This window comes from Rattus norvegicus, chromosome 5 (assembly GCF_036323735.1).
Source record: "Rattus norvegicus strain BN/NHsdMcwi chromosome 5, GRCr8, whole genome shotgun sequence".
NCBI classification, from domain to species: domain Eukaryota; kingdom Metazoa; phylum Chordata; class Mammalia; order Rodentia; family Muridae; genus Rattus; species Rattus norvegicus.
In genome coordinates this window covers 163,473,099-163,493,188 of record NC_086023.1, presented here as the reverse complement: position 1 = coordinate 163,493,188, position 20,090 = coordinate 163,473,099, and the positions used below count along the sequence as shown (strand labels likewise).

The 20,090-nt window shown below is 37.4% G+C and overlaps 1 protein-coding gene and 1 non-coding gene across 2 annotated transcripts in view; one reads left to right on the top strand and one right to left on the bottom strand.

Moving 5' to 3' along the window:
* Rex2l2 (reduced expression 2 like 2) overlaps positions 1 to 12,392 on the top strand; it is a 65,091-nt gene extending 52,699 nt beyond the window's left edge. The window contains exons 2-4 of the mRNA XM_008764313.4: positions 4,171 to 4,259; positions 8,275 to 8,401; positions 9,318 to 12,392. Of these exons, the coding sequence (XP_008762535.2) occupies positions 8,359 to 8,401; positions 9,318 to 10,807 (1,533 nt within the window). The 5' untranslated portion in view covers positions 4,171 to 4,259; positions 8,275 to 8,358 and the 3' untranslated portion in view covers positions 10,808 to 12,392. The remainder of the gene's footprint in view (positions 1 to 4,170; positions 4,260 to 8,274; positions 8,402 to 9,317) is intronic.
* Positions 12,393 to 16,697: 4,305 nt separating this feature from the next.
* Positions 16,698 to 16,804, bottom strand: LOC120103200 (U6 spliceosomal RNA). Its single transcript, XR_005505294.1, has one exon. It is a non-coding gene; the product is annotated as a U6 spliceosomal RNA (small nuclear RNA).
* Positions 16,805 to 20,090: the final 3,286 nt, after the last annotated feature.

Here is a 20,090-nt window from a genome sequence, read left to right as displayed (position 1 = left end):
GTATAAGAGTAATTGTGGCTTTATAGAAGGTATTCGGTAGTGATCCATCTGTTTCAATTTTGTGGAATAGTTTGCATAATATTGGTATGAGGTCTTCTATGAAGGTCTGATAGAATTCTGCACTAAACCCGTCTGGACCTGGGCTCTTTTTGGTTGGGAGACCTTTAATGACTGCTTCTATTTCCTTAGGAGTTATGGGGTTGTTTAACTGGTTTATCTGTTCCTGATTTAACTTCGATACCTGGTATCTGTCTAGGAAATTGTCCATTTCCTGAAGATTTTCAAGTTTTGTTGAATATAGGTTTTTATAGTAAGATCTGATGATTTTTGAATTTCCTCTGAATCTGTAGTTATGTCTCCCTTTTCATTTCTGATTTTGTTAATTTGGACGCACTCTCTGTGTCCTCTCGTTAGTCTGGCTAAAGGTTTATCTATCTTGTTGATTTTCTCAGAGAACCAACTTTTGGTTCTGTTGATTCTTTCTATGGTCCTTTTTGTTTCTACTTGGTTGATTTCAGCTCTGAGTTTGATTATTTCCTGCCGTCTACTCCTCCTGGGTGTATTTGCTTCTTTTTGTTTTAGAGCTTTTAGGTGTGCTGTCAAGCTGCTGACATATGCTCTTTCCTGTTTCTTTCTGCAGGCACTCAGTGCTGTGAGTTTTCCTCTAAGCACAGCTTCCATTGTGTCCCATAAGTTTGGGTATGTTGTACCTTCATTTTCATTAAATTCTAAAAAGTTTTTAATTTCTTTCTTTATTTCTTCCTTGACCAGGTTATCATTGAGTAGAGCATTGTTCAATTTCCACGTATATGTGGGCATTCTTCCCTTATTGTTATTGAAGACCAGTTTTAGGCCGTGGTGCTCCGATTGCACGCATGGGATTATTTCTATCTTTCTGTACCTGTTGAGGCCCGTTTTTTGAGCAACTATATGGTCAATTTTGGAGAAAGTACCATGAGGAGCTGAGAAGAAGGTATATCCTTTTGCTTTAGGATAGAATGTTCTATAAATATCTGTTAAGTCCATTTGGCTCATGACTTCTCTTAGTCTGTCGACATCTCTGTTTAATTTCTGTTTCCATGATCTGTCCATTGATGAGAGTGGGGTGTTGAAATCTCCCACTATTATTGTGTGAGGTGCAATGTGTGTTTTGAGCTTTAGTAAGGTTTCTTTTACGTATGTAGGTGCCCTTTTATTTGGGGCATTGATATTTAGGATTGAGAGTTCATCTTGGTGGATTTTTCCTTTGATGAATATGAAGTGTCCTTCCTTATCTCTTTTGATGACTTTTAGTTGAAAATTGATTTTATTTGATATTAGAGTGGCCAATCCAGCTTGCTTCTTCTGACCATTTGCTTGGAAAGTTGTTTTCCAGCCTTTCACTCTGAGGTAGTGTCTGTCTTTGTCTCTGAGGTGTGTTTCCTGTAGGCAGCAGAATGCAGGGTCCTCGTTGCGTATCCAGTTTGTTAATCTATTTCTTTTTATTGGCGAGTTGAGGCCATTGATGTTGAGAGATATTAAGGAATAGTGATTATTGCTTCCCGTTATATTCATATTTGGATGTGAGGTTATGTTTGTGTGCTTTCATTCTTTTTGTTTTGTTGCCAAGACGATTAATTTCTTGCTTCTTCTAGGGTATAGCTTGCCTCCTTATGTTGGGCTTTACCATTTATTATCCTTTGTAGTGCTGGATTTGTAGAAAGATATTGTGTAAATTTGGTTTTGTCATGGAATATCTTGGTTTCTCCATCTATGTTAATTGAGAGTTTTGCTGGATACAGTAACCTGGTCTGGCATTTATGTTCTCTTAGGGTCTGTATGACATCAGTCCAGGATCTTCTGGCCTTCATAGTTTCTGGCGAGAAGTCTGGTGTGATTCTGATAGGTCTCCCTTTATATGTTACTTGACCTTTTTCCCTTACTGCTTTTAATATTCTTTCTTTATTTTGTGGGTTTGGTGTTTTGACAATTATGTGACGGGAGGTGTTTCTTTTCTGGTCCAGTCTATTTGGAGTTCTGTAGGCTTCTTGTATGTCTATGGGTATCTCTTTTTTTAGGTTAGGGAAGTTTTCTTCTATGATTTTGTTGAAGATATTTACTGGTCCTTTGAACTGGGAGTCTTCGCTCTCTTCTATACCTATTATTTTTAGGTTTGATCTTCTCATTGAGTCCTGGATTTCCTGTATGTTTTGGACCAGTAGCTTTTTCCGCTTTACATTATCTTTGACAGTTGAGTCAATGATTTCTATGGAATCTTCTGCTCCTGAGATTCTCTCTTCCATCTCTTGTATTCTGTTGGTGAAGCTTGTATCTACAGCTCCTTGTCTCTTCTTTTGGTTTTCTATATCCAGGGTTGTTTCCATGTGTTCTTTCTTGATTGCTTCTATTTCCATTTTTAATTCCTTCAACTGTTTGATTGTGTTTTCCTGGAATTCTTTCAGGGATTTTTGGGATTCCTCTCTGTAGGCTTCTACTTGTTCTCTAAGGGAGTTCTTCATGTCTTTCTTGAAGTTCTCCAGCATCATGATCAAATATGATTTTGAAACTAGATCTTGCTTTTCTGGTGTGTTTGGATATTCCATGTTTGTTTTGATGGGAGAATTGGTCTCCGATGGTGCCATGTAGTCTTGTTTTCTGTTGCTTGGGTTCCTGCGCTTGCCTCTCGCCATCAGATTATCTCTAGTGTTGCTTTGTTCTGCTATTTCTGACAGTGGCTAGACTGTCCTATAAGCCTGTGTGTCAGGAGTGCTGTAGACCTGTTTTCCTGTTTTCTTTCAGCCTGTTATGGGGACGGAGTGTTCTGCTTTTGGGCGTGTAGTTTTTCCTCTCTATAGGTCTTCAGCTGTTCCTGTGGGCCTGTGTCTTGAGTTCACCAGGCAGGTCACTTGCAGCAGAAAAGTTGGTCTTACCTGTGGTCCCAAGGCTCAAGTTTGCTCGCGGGGTGCTGCCCACGAGCTCTCTGTGGCGGCAGCAACCAGGAAGACCTGTGCCGCCCCTTCCGGGAGCTTCAGTGCACCAGGGTTCCAGATGGCCTTTGGTGTTTTCCTCTGGCGTCCGAGATGTGTGTGCAGAGAGCAGTCTCTTCTGGTTTCCCAGGCTTGTCTGCCTCTCTGAAGGTTTAGCTCTCCCTCCCACGGGATTTGGGTGCAGAGAACTGTATATCCGGTCTGTTTCCTTCAGGTTCCGGCGGTGTCTGAGGCAGGGGTCCTGCCGCTCCTGGGCCCTCCCCCACGGGAGCCCAGAGGCCTTATACAGTTTCCTCTTGGGCCAGGGATGTGGGCAGGGGTGGGCAGTGTTGGTGGTCTCTTCCGCTCTGCAGCCTCAGGAGTGCCCACCTTACCAGGCGGTTGTTTCTCTCTCTCTCGGGGTCTGGGAGCAGAGAGCTGCTGCAGGCCGGGATCCACGGGTGTGGGACTTCCGGTAAACACAGGACGTGCCTAGTCCTAGAGGAATTCTGCCTCCGTGTGTCCCGAGCTCACCAGGCAGCTTTCTTGCAGCAGAAAAGTTGGTCTTACCTGTGGTCCTGAGGCTCAAGATCGCTCGTGGGGTGCTGCCCACGGGCTCTCTGCAGCGGCAGCAACCACGAAGATATGCGCCGCTCCTTCCCCTAGTTTTATCTCATGAAAAATTAAAATTCTTCTTAGATGATGGTAAAAGTTGACAACTTAGTATTTTGGAAAAAAACAAAACAAAACAAAACCAAAAAACCATATTTAGCAGATAGAATCTTTGTACTCCAAGACAACAGGACACACATTGAAAATAGATATCCTGTATCTGCCTGGTAGAATTATCAGGAATGCCATTAAAGTGTCAGATATTGTACTTGAGTGTGATGGCTAATGAAATGCCATTCAATCTAGGTCATCAATCACGGTAGCCACTAGCCATTTGTCCTTGACTCTAGACCCAGGGAGATAAGTTTTCAGTAATAACCCTGAGTAATTGTGTTTTACAGCAGGTATTCATGTGCTCTGTATTTGTTCTTGGTGCCTGCTGACGTTAAAGTAGACCTCAGATTATACTCACATTCCCTACACATTAAATATGTGACTCTATGCTCACAATTCTGTAGAAATGTTGGCAAGATTCCTCATATTTTGTTTTTGATGTCCTTTTGTGTGGATTAGCATTATCCATAACTAAGTTGTATTAATTTCATCTTTGTAGTTTTCAAACCTGGTTGTGAAATTTCAAGAACACTTCCAATATTTGAATCTGGGAGAAGAACAACACAAGTAGAGGGAAACACTCTACAGGTCAGTGTGTTGTCCATGTTTCTTTGAAACATCCCCTTTTTATTCCAACTGTCTAATAGTTTTATTACCCATATGTTGTAATATTATCTTAAGGGCTTATTTTGTATAATCTTCATTTTCTTCTGAGATATTGAACATTTAATGTTAAGGTCTTTCAGATTTAACCATTAAATTTTTACAGAGTTTTCTACTGTGAGGACATATAATTTTCAGGGACTGAAGATCTCAAAGAGAATCTATTGTAAATGATTCTCAAAAACTATATCGATGCCCAATTTTTACATTTGTTGGATTTGTGTGCTATTATATTAGTGTGGAAGGAAGGTCCCATGTGTCACCTATGTTGCATTTCAGAGATGGTCACGGTTCTAGACAAAAGCTTTTGAACGTGGATATGGAATTTTTGGAGTCTGATATCCCTGAGCAATATGTGGAAGAGAAGAATTTGGAGAAGGATAAAATTATAAGGGATTCACTGTCTTGAATCCCAATAGTAAATATATTAGCTCCTTAGAGGAACAGGTAATGGGAGGAATGTGTCTTTCTTTTTGTGAGCAAATGTAGAATTCAGTATTCAAATTCTCTTGTCATTTTATGTCTCATAAGAATTATGAGTGTGTTTAGACATTGACTCTCTTTGTTCCAAGAGACATATTGTCCATTGTGTTACTGTGAGGTAAATTCTCAATGTAGAAATTGTTATTTCCCATCCTTATCATTTTTGATGACTTTTAGTTGAAAATAGATTTTATTCGAAATTAGAATGGCTACTCCAGCTTGCTTCTTCCAACCATTTGTTTGGAAAGTTGTTTTCCACCCTTTTATTCTGAGGTATTGTTTGTGTTTTTCTCTGAGGTGGGTTTCCATTAGGCAGCAAAATGCTGGGTCCTCATTTAGTATTCAGTTGGTTAATCTGCGTCTTTTTATTGGGGCATTGAATCCATTGATGTTGGGAGATATTAAGGATTAATGATTGCTGCTTCCTGTTCGTACTTGGAAGTGAGATTATGTTTGTGTGCTTGTTTTTTCTTTGTTTTGTTTTAAAATGATCAATTTCTTGCTTTTTCTAGGGTATAGCTTACCTCCTTGTGTTAGGCTTTACCATTTATTTTCCTTTGTAGGGCTGGATTTGTAGAAAGACATTGTGTAAATTTTTTTTTTTTCCGGGGCTGGGTACCGAACCCAGGGCCTTGCGCTTCCTAGGCAAGCGCTCTACCACTGAGCCAAATCCCTAGCCCCCGTAAATTTTTTTTTTTTGTCATGAAATATCTTGGTTTTTTTCCATCTATGTTAATCGAGAGTTTTGCTGGATATAACGTGGGCTGGCATTTTTGTTCTTAGCGTCTGTGTGACATTTGTCCAGGATCTTCTGGCTTTCAAAGTGTCTTGTGAGAAGTCTGGTGTAATTCTGATAGGTCTGTCTTTATATGTTACTTGACCTTTTACCCTTACTGCTTTTAATATTCTTTTTTGTTTTGTGCATTTGGTGTTTTGACTATTATGTGATGGGAGGACTTACTTTTCTTTTCCAATCTATTTGGAGTTCTGTAGGCTTCTTCTATGTTTATGGGCATCTCTTTCTTTAGGTTATGGAAGTTTTCTTCTTTGATTTTTTTGAAGATATTTACTGGTCCTTTGAGTTGGGAGTCTTCACTCTCTTCTATACCTATTATCCTTACGTTTGAGCTTCTCATTGTGTGTTGGATTTCCTGTATGTTTTGGGCCAGTAACTTGTTCAGTTTTACATTACCTTTGACAGTTGTGTCGATGATTCTATGGAATCTTCTGCTTCTGAGATTTGCTCTTCTATCTCTTGTATTCTGTTGGTGATGCTTGTATCTACGGCTCCTTGTCTCTTCCTTTGTTTTTTTATATCCAGAGTGTCGCACTTTGTGCTTTCTTTATTGTTTCTATTTCCATTTTTAATTCCTTCACCTGTTTGATTGTGTTTTCCTCTAATTTTTTCAGCAATATTTGTGTTTCCTCTCTAAGGGTTTCTACTTGTTTATTTGTGTTTTCCTGCATTTCTCTAAGGGACATTCTTGTGGTCCTCCATCATCAGGATCCAATGTGATTTTAAATCTAGGTCTTGCTTTTCTCGTGCGTTTGGATATTAAGTGTTTGCTTTGGTGGAAGAATTAGGCTCCGATGATGCATGTAGTCTTGGTTTCTGTTGCTTGGGTTCCTGAGGTTGCCTTTCGTAATCAGGTTGTCTCTGGTGTTACCTTGTTCTGCTATTTCTGACAGTGGTAGACCGTTCTATAGGCCTGTGTGTCAGGAGAGTTGTGACCTGTTTTCCTGTTTTCTTTCAGTCAGTTATGGGAACGGAGTATTCTGCTTTCAGGCGTGTTGTTGTTCCTGTCTACTGGCTTTCAGCTGTTTCTGTGGGCATTTGTCCTGAGTTCACCAGGCAGTCAGTTGGAGCAGAAAAGTTGGTCTTACCTCTGTTCTTGGGCCTGACGTCGCTCCTCAGGGCTGGTTTCCAGCTCTTCATGAGGGCAGTAACCAGGAGCGTCTGCCCCTCCTTCTCTGGGGTCCCTGTGCACAGGGTGGCTGTAGGTGTTTTCCTCTAGAGTCAGAAAGGTCGGCAGACAGTAGTCTCCTCTGGTTTCCCAAGCGTGTCTATCCCTCTAACGGTCTGCCTCTCTGTCCCATAAGATTTGGGTGCAGGGAGCTGTTTGGCTGTGTTCCTCCAGATCCCGCTGGTGTCTAGATCTCAGGGTTCCTGCAGCTTGAGTGCCCCTATGTTCCTGTTCCCAGCGGCCCTATAGAGTTTCCTCATGAGCCAGGGATATGGGCAAAAGTGGGCCGAAGTGGCGGTCTCCCCTGCCCTGCCATCTCAGTATTGCCCACACTTCTGGACGATTAGCTCTCTCTCCCATGGGGTTTGGGAGCAGGGAGCTTTGTTCCAGATTTTTTATAATTTTTAATAATTTAATTTCCTGTACTAGTGTTTTTCCTTGGTTGTGAACATACTTAAATAAAATAATTTTCCTAAGTATTTGATTCTATGTGTCACTTGGAATGTTTCATATTTTTCCTGATGTTGCACTCCTTTTCTGTTGAAAGAACAAACTCTAACATTTGCTTCTTCCATTAATTCTCCATTTGATATTCTACTTCTTCCTTATTGAACATTTCTAGCACTTTAGCTAGACCTTATAACGTCAAATACATATGTTATAGTACAGTCACCTGAGGGCCAGATGTACACAGGACTGAGCTATTGTCCATATGGAGTAAGGTGGACATTGTAGAATTGATAGGACATTTTTCCTCATCATAACTTAACTATCTGTGATATGACATTAAAATTGGTTTTTTTATCAAACTCTACTGCATATAGGTACATTATTGTATCCAGAAATCAAATGAACATGTTATATTTCATAAGAGATTACAGCTTTTGAGATGATTATAACATTCATTCTCAGAGAGATGTAAATACAAGGAAGTATATGACTATTTTAGGATATAGATTTTCAACTTCTATTTAATGTCTTTTGTTATATAATGTATGTTGGTAACATTTGTCTGAAATTATGCATATGTGTTGTATATTCCTCCTGCCTGAAGTCTTCAGCAGAGATTATTGGATTTTAAAGAAATGAGTATCAAAATCCATTTTCTAGTAGCATAGGATTGCTGGCAAACAATTTTGTAATAGAGGACTTTAAAAGATATTATACAATCCAAACTGCGCAAAAAAATTCAAATGTGTTGATGGTGGAAAATTGTTCTTTTGCTGCTAAGGTCTCAGAAAACCACAATAAATTTATGAATGTGAGGGCCTTCATAAATGAGAGTATTATTGTAAGTCATTCTGTGGATTGTCTGTGGAAGAGCGGCATTTCATAACTTTAGGCTCATATCCATGTACCTTTGAGATAATGTTTGTCCCTCAATATTTTCCTGTCCTTATCTGTATTACAAAGTGTCTCTAGTTCATTAGTGCTACTTTTTAATGTAGGAAAGGAATTTTGTAAAGTATCAAATAGGTACTTTTCTTTTACAGGGTTTCTTAACCTTCAAGGATGTGGCTCCAGAGTTCACACTAGAGGAATTGGAAAGTCTCACTTATGCTCAGCGGGCACTGTACATGGATGTGATTTTGGAGACGTACAACAATCTATTGTCTGTGGGTAAGGATGCACTTTTTGTAGAATTCCTGAATCTTACTTTGAATTTTCCTACATTGTGTTTATGTAAACTCTCTGAAATAATCTGGAAAGCACTAGGATAAGGGAGGTTCCTCTTTGCATGATAATTTTTCCATGGTATTTTTTTTTTATACATTTCTCCACTTTCTTTGGAGGAGTAACCAGTGTTATATTCTCGAAGATCTTTCCAATACCTCTTATCTAGTTTTAAATGGAAGTTTCTGAGTTAAAAAAAACATAATGTTCAGAAGTAGCAATTATATTTCTGGACACATAATAATTGGCGTCATTTTATTATTACATTATTATTACATTATTACGTTAATCTCTTTAAGTATGATTTTTAATAATGCAAAATGTTTTAAGTAGATATAGAGCTGTTGGTTTGGAGAATTTTAATGTTGCCTATTTCTTTGCATTTTTATATGTGGTCTCTGAGTTTAGTACTCATACACCATGTTCTTAATCTTCAGTATTTGGATGCTGACACCATCATGTGTATAAGATTCATTTATGACCATGAATTTCCAGCTGAACACAACTATACAATGTCACTTTGAATCAAATTATAATTAAAAATTAGAGGTATGTTATTCAGAGATCTACTTTATGTACATTCAATATTGATTGATGACTTTTTTTTCTTAGCTTCTGCAAGGTACATTTTTTACGGTAATATTTTGAAGTGTTTTATCATTCCTTTCAGTTGATATAGATCTGAATTGAGGGACTTTTGAGGATCCAAGTAATGATTATGAAAAGAGTAAAACCAATTTTGAGGGCATAAATCCTTGAGGAGGTCTAGTTTACCAGATAATTCAGCAAACACCCATTATTGAATCTCTTTCTCCCCAGTGCAGTAACCCTTGTCATCCCTAATTGCACTTTTATTTTTCAGAAAATAATCTTATACGTGGAAAACAAGGGAAGATCTTGGAACAAGACACAGAGTGCAATGTCCATGAGCATGTGACTATCCAAGAGAAGTTTTGTAAATGGGATGAAATTAGCAAAATGACTCTAGATTCCACCCAAAGTACACCTTATAAAACTCATCTCCGAGATCCCTCCCTTCGGTCCTCAAACCTGAAAAGACATAAAGCTGGGAATACGAGAGAAGTTCACAAATATAAAGACTGTGTACAGTTTTTAAATGAATGTGCTATCATTGGTGTAAATTCTGGAATCCACATAGAGAACAAAGAACACAAAAATACAGAATTTGATAAGGATTTTGTCTGTAAACATAAAGTGATGCTGAAACAAAACATTAATGGTAAGAACCTTCACCAGTGTAGTGAATGTGAGAAGTGCTTTACCAAAACAAGGAAGCTCCATTTGCATCGGAGAATTCATACAGGAGAGAAACCTTACAAATGTAGTGAGTGTGACAAATGCTTTGGCTGCAAAGGTAGTCTGAGAATTCATCAGAGAATTCACACAGGAGAGAAACCTTACAAATGCAGTGAATGTGACAAATGCTTTGTCCAACAATCCCATCTTACTGTTCATCAGAGAATTCACACAGGAGAGAAACCTTACAAATGCAGTGAATGTGACAAATGCTTTGGCCAACAATCTCATCGTAGTATTCATCAGAGAATTCATACTGGAGAGAAACCTTACAAATGTAGTCAATGTGACAAACATTTTATCCAAGAATCCTGTCTTAGGCGTCATCAGAGAATTCATACAGGAGAAAAACCTTACAAATGTAGTGAATGTGACAAATGCTTTACTGTTAAACTCACTCTGAGAAGCCATATGAGAATTCATACAGGAGAGAAACCTTACAAATGCAGTGAATGTGACAAATGCTTTGGCCGCAAAGGTAGTCTGAGAATTCATCAGAGAATTCACACAGGAGAGAAACCTTACAAATGCAGTGAATGTGACAAATACTTTGGCCGCAAAGGTAGTCTGAGAATTCATCAGAGAATTCACACAGGAGAGAAACCTTACAAATGTAGTCAATGCGACAAACGTTTTACCCAAGAATCTTGTCTTAGGCGTCATCAGAGAATTCATACGGGAGATAAACCTTACAAATGTTGTCAGTGTGACAAATACTTTGCCCAAGAATTCTATCTTAGCATTCATCAGAGAGTTCATACCGGAGAGAAACCTTACAAATGCAGTGAATGTGAGAAATGCTTTACTGAAAAAGGCACTCTGAGAAACCATATGAGAATTCATACAGGAGAGAAACCTTACAAATGCAGTGAATGTGACAAATGCTTTACTGAAAAAGGTACTCTGAGAAACCATATGAGAATTCATATAGGAGAGAAACCTTACAAATTCAGTGAATGTGACAAATCCTTTGTCCAACAATCCCAACTTATTGTTCATCAGAGAAGTCATACAGGAGAGAAACCATACAAATGAAGTCGATGTGACAAATGTTTTGCCCAAGAATCCTGTCGTAGGCGTCATCAGAGAATTCATACAGGAGATAAACCTTACAAATGTGGTGAATGTGCCAAGTTCTTTGCCGGAGAATCCTATCTCATTATTCATTAGAGAATTCATACAGGAGAGAAACCTTACAAATGTGGTGAATGTGAGAAATACTTTATGTACAAATTTAATATTAGTATTTATCAGAGAATTTATACTGGAGAGAAGCCTTACAAATGCAGAGAATCTGCAAATGCTTTACTGAAACAGGTACTCTGAAAAACCGTATGAGAATTCATACAGGAAATAAACCTTAAAAATGCAGTGAATGTGACAAATGATTTGACTAAGAAGTTAGTCCAAGAATTTATCAGAGAATTCATATAGTAGAGAAACCTTACAAATGCTTTGGTGAACAATCCCATCTTAGTATTCATCAGAGAGTTCATACAGGAGATAAACCTTTCACATGCAGTAATTATGAAAAATACCTTGGCCCCAGAGTCTGATTATTCATCTGAGAATTCATATAGGGGAAAAAACCATACAAATGTGGTTAATATGACAAATGCTTTACCCAAAAATCCAGTCTTCATGTACATTAGAGAATTCATAGAGGAGAGAAACCTTACAAAAGCAGTGAATGTGACAAATGCTTTACCCAAATGTTAGGCTAGAAAGGCATCAGAGATTTCATACATGAGATAATACTTGCAAGTGTGATGTACATGAAAAATGCATTAACTACAATGTCTGACAGATTACATAGAGAAAAATTATAAATTTAGCCAATGGGACAATTCTTTACCAACAAATATCATCTTAAAATTGATTAGATAATACTTAATGGAGAAAAACTTTCAAATGTATTAGAGGTATGAACCTTTTGGCCTATCTCTTAGAATTAAGAAAATACATGTTACAATCTGAAGATATAACAATGTATTTGGAAATATCTTTGACTTCATTTCAGGTTAGGGAAAACATTTTAAATTTTTTTGTGGGGAAAGTATATCTTGCAACAATTGAGGTTCCACACTAGCGAATTTGTATGATTATGAAAACTTCAGAAACCTTCATTCAATGTTCAAATCTTAGTGAATGTCAACTACTTATGCTGAGAAAATCTCTGAAAATATGACAGTGTAGGAAAGTTTTCATTGAACTCCTACGTGTCCACCCTCAAATATTCCAAGATGAAGACATGTGGGGAAGCCAGAATAATATAGTGTTGTGTAACACTTTCATGGCAACAGAAATTATCTGTTTCAAATGGACTTCACCCCTCAAAATATCTAATAAAACTGGCAGCATCCTGTATATTCAAGGAATCAAATTCAGACAAATTATACTTAAAAAGTTTTATTTGACAAACTGAGATACCAAAACTGCTTGTTCTTGATCCTATAAATATGTCTACAGATGTGAAATCTCCTTTGACAGTCCAGTATTCATAATTCTTATTAAATGCTGGTTTCATGTTTGAGGATAACAACTGATTATGTGTCCTTGGGCTGTGTGGTCAACAACTCCTTCCCCATTGTCCTGTAAATAAATGTGAATAATTCACCAAGTTTGATTTGATTATTTTTAGTTTACACTTGGGATCCTTAGATGAATGTATGTTACATCTTCCCAGGAAGTGTCTCTCATGTATCATATGCTGAAGTCATGAATATTCTACAATCCTGTAACATAAATTATAGTAGTAATTTTCAGTGGGTGGGTATCAACCACTTTGGGGGCAGGAATGGCCCTGTCATAGGGGTCGCTTAAGATCATAGAAAACATACTTATGATGGTCTTGGAACTGAGAAATCATTCAAGTGCAAGTTAGTCTGCCCACACTTGAATTATTTGAATTGTATGTGAGTGTTTAGCATCGGAAAAATTAGAAACACTGTATTAGAGATGATTCGTGTTAACTAAAGTAGGGATGATTCTGTTCAATGTCCAGGCTTACTGCCATAGTAGTACTAGGTTAAATTAAAAAGACTTGAATCAGAAAATATGTAGAGACTTTCAGAGACTCAGCAATTAGTCTGCACTCTTTCCTTAATATGAGAAAATACGAGCGATAAGTCAACCAGAAAATAAATGAAAATATGACTTCATCATTTTAAGGTATAGCCATCCAGACTGTGATGTGTCTCTGCATGGATCTAAAGTACTTAATACCCCTTAATTTACCAAAAGTCCAGTAGCGTTCAGAATAATGCTACCCATTGACACATACTACAGATCATTATGTTATCCTGTCCTGTTGTGCCAGAATATTCCACTGTACCACAAGGAACAAATTAGATTTATTCTTAAATCATTTATAGAATATTAACATTTTACACATCTACGAATGTAAATTCTAAAGAAAAAACTCACTATTAAGATATTCATCTTAATTTTATGTGTGAGGCCATTTATATAAACATCACGAATCCTTAAATCTTTAAAGAAATATCCTTTGTATAGTACATGAGACAGACGTTCATGCACAGTTTAGCGACCCAGACATCCTGGAAATACATTAGGAAGTAATGTAAGTTAAGTAAGGAGAAAGATGAAAAAAAATTATTCCAAGCTAAAGCATTATTTTAGAATATACAAAACAGGAAAGCTCAGAAAATTAGGATCTAAGTCGAAATCATGTGTTACAAGGAATAAATCCATATCTGTACATACTTTTTTCTTGGTTTAAAAAGTAAGGAAATTGTTCAACTTGTGAGAAACTAGTGAGTTTTGAAATTTGCTGAAAGAGGACCTCATTGATAGTAGAATCTAGTTGTAGAAGCAGTAGAGGCCCTTGCTTTCAAATGATCATAGGTAATTTCTGTCAATTACTGCATCAGGGAGGGATGTTGAAGCTCATACACTAGGCAATTAATAGGTGTCTAGAATAGCCCTTAACAGTCTTAAAATTTGAGTCACTTGGAGAGTCTCTGTTGATTCCAAGTTCACATATTCAATATATCTAGGTCCACTGCTTGATGACTTAGAGATCATTATCTCAAATGTGCAGAAATTACCAGCGTCATGGAAAACTTACATTGTGCACAGTGAACCCATTTTATCATTTACCCTTCCCCCATTATAATTGTCTTCATTCTCAACCATTTATATACATACTTCTTGTCTATGGTATTTTCCCCTTTCCATTGTATAAGGTTTTAGCTTCTTTTTCAAGAAATCAAGTGTCCATTGATATATGGGTTTATTTTTGGATCTACCATTGTATTCAGCTGAATGTCCTGTCTCTTTCTATACCAGTACAAGTAAGTTTTCCTTACTATTTTTCAGCAGTATTGTTTAAAGTCATTGATATTGATGCCTCCAGAAGTTCTTTTATAGTTCAGGATCATTTTATCTATCTTGTGTTTTATTTATTTGTTTGTGTTTTTTTATTTATTTTGTTTTTTTTATATGAGGTAGAGGTTTTATTCTTTAAAGATATGTGAAGACTTGTGTTGGAATTTTGATGGAAATTGCACTGAATATGTAGATTGCTTTTTGGAAAGATGGTTATTTTTTATTATGTTAATCCTCCTGATACATGAGCAAGGGAGATATTTCCCCATTCTGATATCTTCTCAGTTTTTTCTTTTTGCAAATATTGAAGTTCCTGTCAGACAAGTTTTCACTTGCTATGTGAGAGGTAAATGAAATTATTTCATTTTGTTTGTGGCTATTGTGAACAGTTCTGTTTCCACAACTTCTTTCTCAGTTCTCTTATTGAATTTGTAGAGCAGAGCTATTGAGTCCTTCAAGTAAATTGAGTATCCAGCCACTTAGCTAAAAATGTTTATCAACTGTATTTTCTGGTAGAATTTTTGAGCTCACTTATATACACTATCATATCATCTGAAAATAGTGATACTTTTGCTTCTTCCTTTCTAATTTGTATCCCCTTGATCTCCTTTAGTTGCCTCATTGCTTGAGCTAGAATTTCTAGTACTGTTTTGAAGAGATATGGGGAGAGTGAAAAGCCTTGCCATGTCCCTGATTTTAGTGGAAATTCTCAAAATTTCTCTCCATTTAATTTGATTTGGGGTATTGGCTTGCTGTATGTTGCCAATATTTTATTTAGATATGCCCCTTGTATACCTTTTTTCCAAGAGTTGTGATAAAGGGGGGTTGGATTTTGTCAAACAGGTTTTTGGCATCTGGTAAGATTTGTTTTTCTTTTAAAAGTATTTTTATTGAAAATGTTTGAATTTCTTTTTGTTTTTTAATTGGACATATTTTTATTCATTTACATTTCCAATGTTATCCCCTTTCCTGGTTTCCCTTCCATAAGCCCATATCCCATACCCCATCTTCCTTCTTTAATAAGTGTGTTCTGCCACTGAACAACCCAACCCTTTCTACCTCCCTGCCATGAGATTCACCTACATGGCAGGGGGAGGGTGGTTCCAGCTTTAGCCAGTCCAAGGGCTTCTCCTTCAATTGGTTCCCTAGAAGGCCATCCTCTGCTACATATGCAGCTGGAGTCATGAGTCTATCCATGGTAGTATTTGGGTAGTGGTTTAGTCCTTGGGAGAACTGGTTGGTTGGTATTGCTCTTATGGGGTTTCAAGTCCCTTCAGCTCCTTTAATTCTTTCTGTAACTCTTCCAACAGGGACCCTGTTCTCCTTTCAATGGTTGGCTGCTACCATTTGCTTCTAATTGTCATGCTCTGGCACAGCCTCTCAGGAGACAACTAAATCAGGCTCCTGATGTTATAATGACTACTGCAGCTTGTTTCTTCTGACCATTTGCTTGGAAAATTGTTTCCCAGCATTTTATGGTGATTTATTGTCTGTCTTTGTCACTGAGGTGTGTTTCCTGTATGCAGCAAAATGCTGGGTCCTCTTTAAGAACCCAGTATGTTAGTCTATGTCCTTGTATTGGGGAATTGAGTCCATTGATGTTAAGACATATTAAGGAATAGTGATTGCAGTTTCCTGTTATTTTTTGTTGTTAGTGGTGGAATTATGTTTGTTTTTCTGTCTTCTTTTGGGTCGGTTGCAAGAAGATTACTTTCTTGCTTTTGTGAGGGTATCGTTTCCCTTCTTGTGTTGGAGTCTTCCATTTTTATCCTTTGTAGGACCGAATTTGTGGAAAGGTATTGTGTAATTTGTTTTTTGTCATGAAATATCTTGGTTTCTCCATCTATGTTAATTGAGAGTTTTGCTGGATATAGTAGCCTGTGCTGATTTTTGTGTTACCTTCATAACTGTATGACATCTGCCCAGGGTCTTCTGGCTTTCATAGTCTCTGGTGAGAAGTTTGGTGTAATTCTGATAGGTCTGCCCTTATATGTTATTGGATTTTTTTCTCTTACTGCTTTTAATAGTCTTTCTTTGTTTGGTGCATTTGGTATTTTGACTATTATGTGACGGGAGGAATTTCTTTTCTGGTCCAATCTATTTGGAGTTCTGTAGGCTTCTTGTATCTTTATGGGCATCTCTTTCTGTAGGTTAGGGAAGTTTCCTTCTATAATTTTATTAAAGATAGTTACTGACCCTTTAAATTGGTAATCTTTGCACTCTTCTATACGTATTATCGTTAGGTTTGATCATCTCATTGTGTTCTGGATTTTCTGGATGTCTTGGAATAGGAGCTTTTTGTATTTTACAATTTCTATGACAGTTGTGTTAATGTTTTCTATGGTATCTTCTGCCCCTGAGAGTCTCTGTTCTATCTTTGCATTCTTGCTGATGCTTGTGTCTATGACTCTTGGTCTGTTTCCTAGTTTTCTATCTCCAGGGTTGTCCCCTTTGTGATTTATTGTTTCTATATTGATTTTTAGATCCTGGATGTTTTTGTTCAATTCCTTCACATGTTTGGTTGTGTTTTCCTGTAATTCTTTAAGGGGTTTTTGTGTTTCCTCTTTAAGGCCTTAAAAATATTTACTCCTTCACGAACTTGCATGTTCTCCTTGTGCAGGGGCCATGTTAATTTTCTCTGTGTAGTTCCAATTTTAGGATATGTGCTGCTGGAGCCAGCACTACTTTAATTTTTTTTAGGAGGCTGACTGGTTTCATGGCCAGATTCTGAAACTGAGAGGATATAATTTTTTGATTTACACTGCTGTAACAGATCTCTTTCCCATAAATATTATGGCCTCAATATTCCTCACTGACCTTCAGGTCCTATACATTTAATACATTTCATTGTTTTATTTTTGGTACAGTCCCAATTCCTTGATATTTGATGTCTACTTTTTTTAATGGATATTTTTATTTTCATTTCAAATGTTATACCCTTTCCCAGTTTCCCGTCCATAATCCCATTATCCAATCCCTCCCTTCTTTTACAAGGATGTTCCCCCTCCCCAACAACCCTACCTTTCAAACTCTGCACCCTGACATTCCTGTACAGCTGGGTTGGGGCGTGGGCTCCAGCCTTGGCAGGACTAAGGGCTTCTCCTCCTATTGGTGCCCAACGAGGACATCCTCTGCTACATGTGCCACTGGAGCCTTGTCCATGTGTAATCTTTGGGCAGTGGTTTAGTGGTAATTTTTGCTATCCTGGGATTTTTCTTATTTCAAATGAATTTGCAAATTGCTCTTTCTAACTCCATGAAGAATTGAGTGAGAATTTTGATGGGGATTGCACTGCCTCTGTAGATTGCTTTTGGCAAAAATAGTCATTTTTACTACATTAATTCTATCAAACCATGAACATGGGGTATCTTTCCATCTTCTGAGATCTTCAATTTCTTTCTTCAGAGATTTGAAGTTCTTGTCATACAGATCTTTCACTTGCTTGGTTAGAGTCATACCAAGGTATATCATGTTAATTGTGACTATGGTGAAGGGTGTCATTTCCCTAATTTCTTTCTCAGTTTGTTTGTCCTTTGAGTAGTAGAAGGCTACTGATTTGTTTGAGTTAATTTTATACCCTGCCACTTTGCCAATGTTGTTTATCAGACTTAGTAGTTTTCTGGTAGAACTTTTGGGGTCATTTAAGTATGCTATCATATCATCTGCAAATAGTGATAGTTTGAATCTTTCCTTTCCAATGTGTATCCCTTTGACCTCCTTTCGTTTTCTGATTGCTCTGGCCAGGATTTCAAGAACTATATTGAATCAGTAGGGAGAGAGTGGCAGCCTTGTCTACTCCCTGATTTTAGTGGGATTGTTTCAAGTTTCTCACTGTTTAGTTTGATGGTTGCTACTGGTTTTCCGTATATTGCTTTTACTATGTTTAGATATGGTCCTTGAATTCCTGATTTTTGAAGACTTTTAACATCAAGTGGTGTTGAATTTTCTCAAATGTTTTCACAGCATCTAACGAGATGATTGTGTGTTTTTTTCCTTTGGGTTTGCTTTCACAATGGATTATATCAATGAATTTCTATATATTGAAACATCCTTGTATCCCTTGGATGAAGTCTACTTGATCATGTTGGATGATGGTTTTGATCTTTTTTTGGATTCAGTTCATGAGAATTTATTTGTATATTTTTACCTTGATATTCATAAGGGAAATTGGTCTGAAGTTCTCTTTCTTTTTTGGGCCTTTGTGTGGTTTAAGTGTAAGCATAGTCATGACTTCATAGAAGGAATTTGGTAGTAGTCCTTTTGTTTCTATTTTGTGGAGTAGTTTGGACAGTATTAGTATGATGTCTTCTATGAAGGTCTGTTAGAATTCTGCATTAAATCCTTCTGGTCCTGGGCTTCTACTGGTTGGGAGACTTTTAATGAATGTTTTTATTTCTTTAGGAGTCATCGGACTGTTTACATGGTTTATCTGATCCTTATTTAACTTTTGTACCTTGTATCTGTCTAGAAATGTGTCCATTTCATCCAGATTTTCCAATTTTGTTGAATATAGGCTTTTGTAGTAGGATCTGATGCTTTCTTGAATTTCCTATGATTCTGTTGTTATGTTTGCTTTTTCCTTTCTGATTTTGTTAACTTTGATACACTCTCTCTGCCCTCAGGTTTAGTCTGGCTAAGGCTTTGTCTATCTTGTTGATTTGCTCAAAGAAACAGGTCCTTGTTTTGTTGATTCTTTGTATAGTTCTCTTTGTTTCTACTTGGTTGATTTTAGCCATGAGTTTGATTTTTTCCTCCCTCTACTCTTCTTGGGTATATTTGCTTCTTTGTGTTCTAGAGCTTTTAGCTGTGCTGTTAGGCTGATAATATATGCTCTCTCCAGTTTCACTTTGGAGGCATTCAGAGCTATGAGTTTTTCTGTCAGCACCTCTTTCATTGTGTCCCATAAGTCTAGGTATGTTATGCGTTCATTCCATTAAATTATTAAAAGTGTCTAATTTCTTTCTTTATTTCTTCCTTTACCTAGTTATCATTGAGTAGAGCATTTTTAAACTTTCATGTATATGTGGTCTTTCTGTTGTTATTGTTGTTATTGAAAACCACCCTTAGTCCATGGTGATATGATAGGATACATGGGATCATTTCAATTTTCTTGTACTTGTTCAGGCCTGTTTTGTCACTGATTATATGGCCAGTTTTGGAGAAGGTACCATAGGTGCTGAGAAGAAGGTATATTCTTTTATTTTAGGATTTAATTTTCTATCAATATCTATTAAATCCATTGGGTTCATAAGTTCTTTTAGTTTCTCTATGTCTGTGTTCAGTTTCTTTTCCATGACCTTTCCATTGATGAGAGTGGGGTGTGGAAATTTCCAACCATTATTGGATGAGGTACAAAGTGTGCTTTGAGATTTAGTAAGGTTTTGTTTATGAATTTAGGTGCCCTTGCATTTGGAGCATAGATATTCAGACTTGAGAGTTCATCTTGCTAGATTTTTCTTTGACGTATATGAAGTGTCCTTATCTTTTTTTGATAACTTTTGGTTGAAAGTCAATTTTCCATATTAGAATGGCTATTCCAGATTGTTCATTCATGTCGCGCCCACCTCGACCGGCAAGGAAGACGCAACACCGTTGGATCCTTCTCAATCAGCCTTTATTGCAGGAACACCTCATTGATAGTACGGGGACCCCGAGCAACAAAGGCACTTGTCTTATATACAAAACAGACTGTGGCTGTAAATTTGTCCACTGGGGATTGGTGGAGTATGAAATGCCTATTTAGCATGAATATCACCCTGGCCTTGTAGGTGCTGGGGGTCTGCCAACACATGCGCTGTAGGTGTTTACCACAAACGACCACCGGATGTTGGCGCCATCTTTAGCCGTTCCCTACATCTCCCTCTTTTTTGTTTTTTTAAAAATGAACCCATTAGGTGGAGGTAGTGGTCTGAGAGAGGTCAGACATGCCTCACAGAGTGCCCAGCTCGGCCATGGCGAACCACTTTTG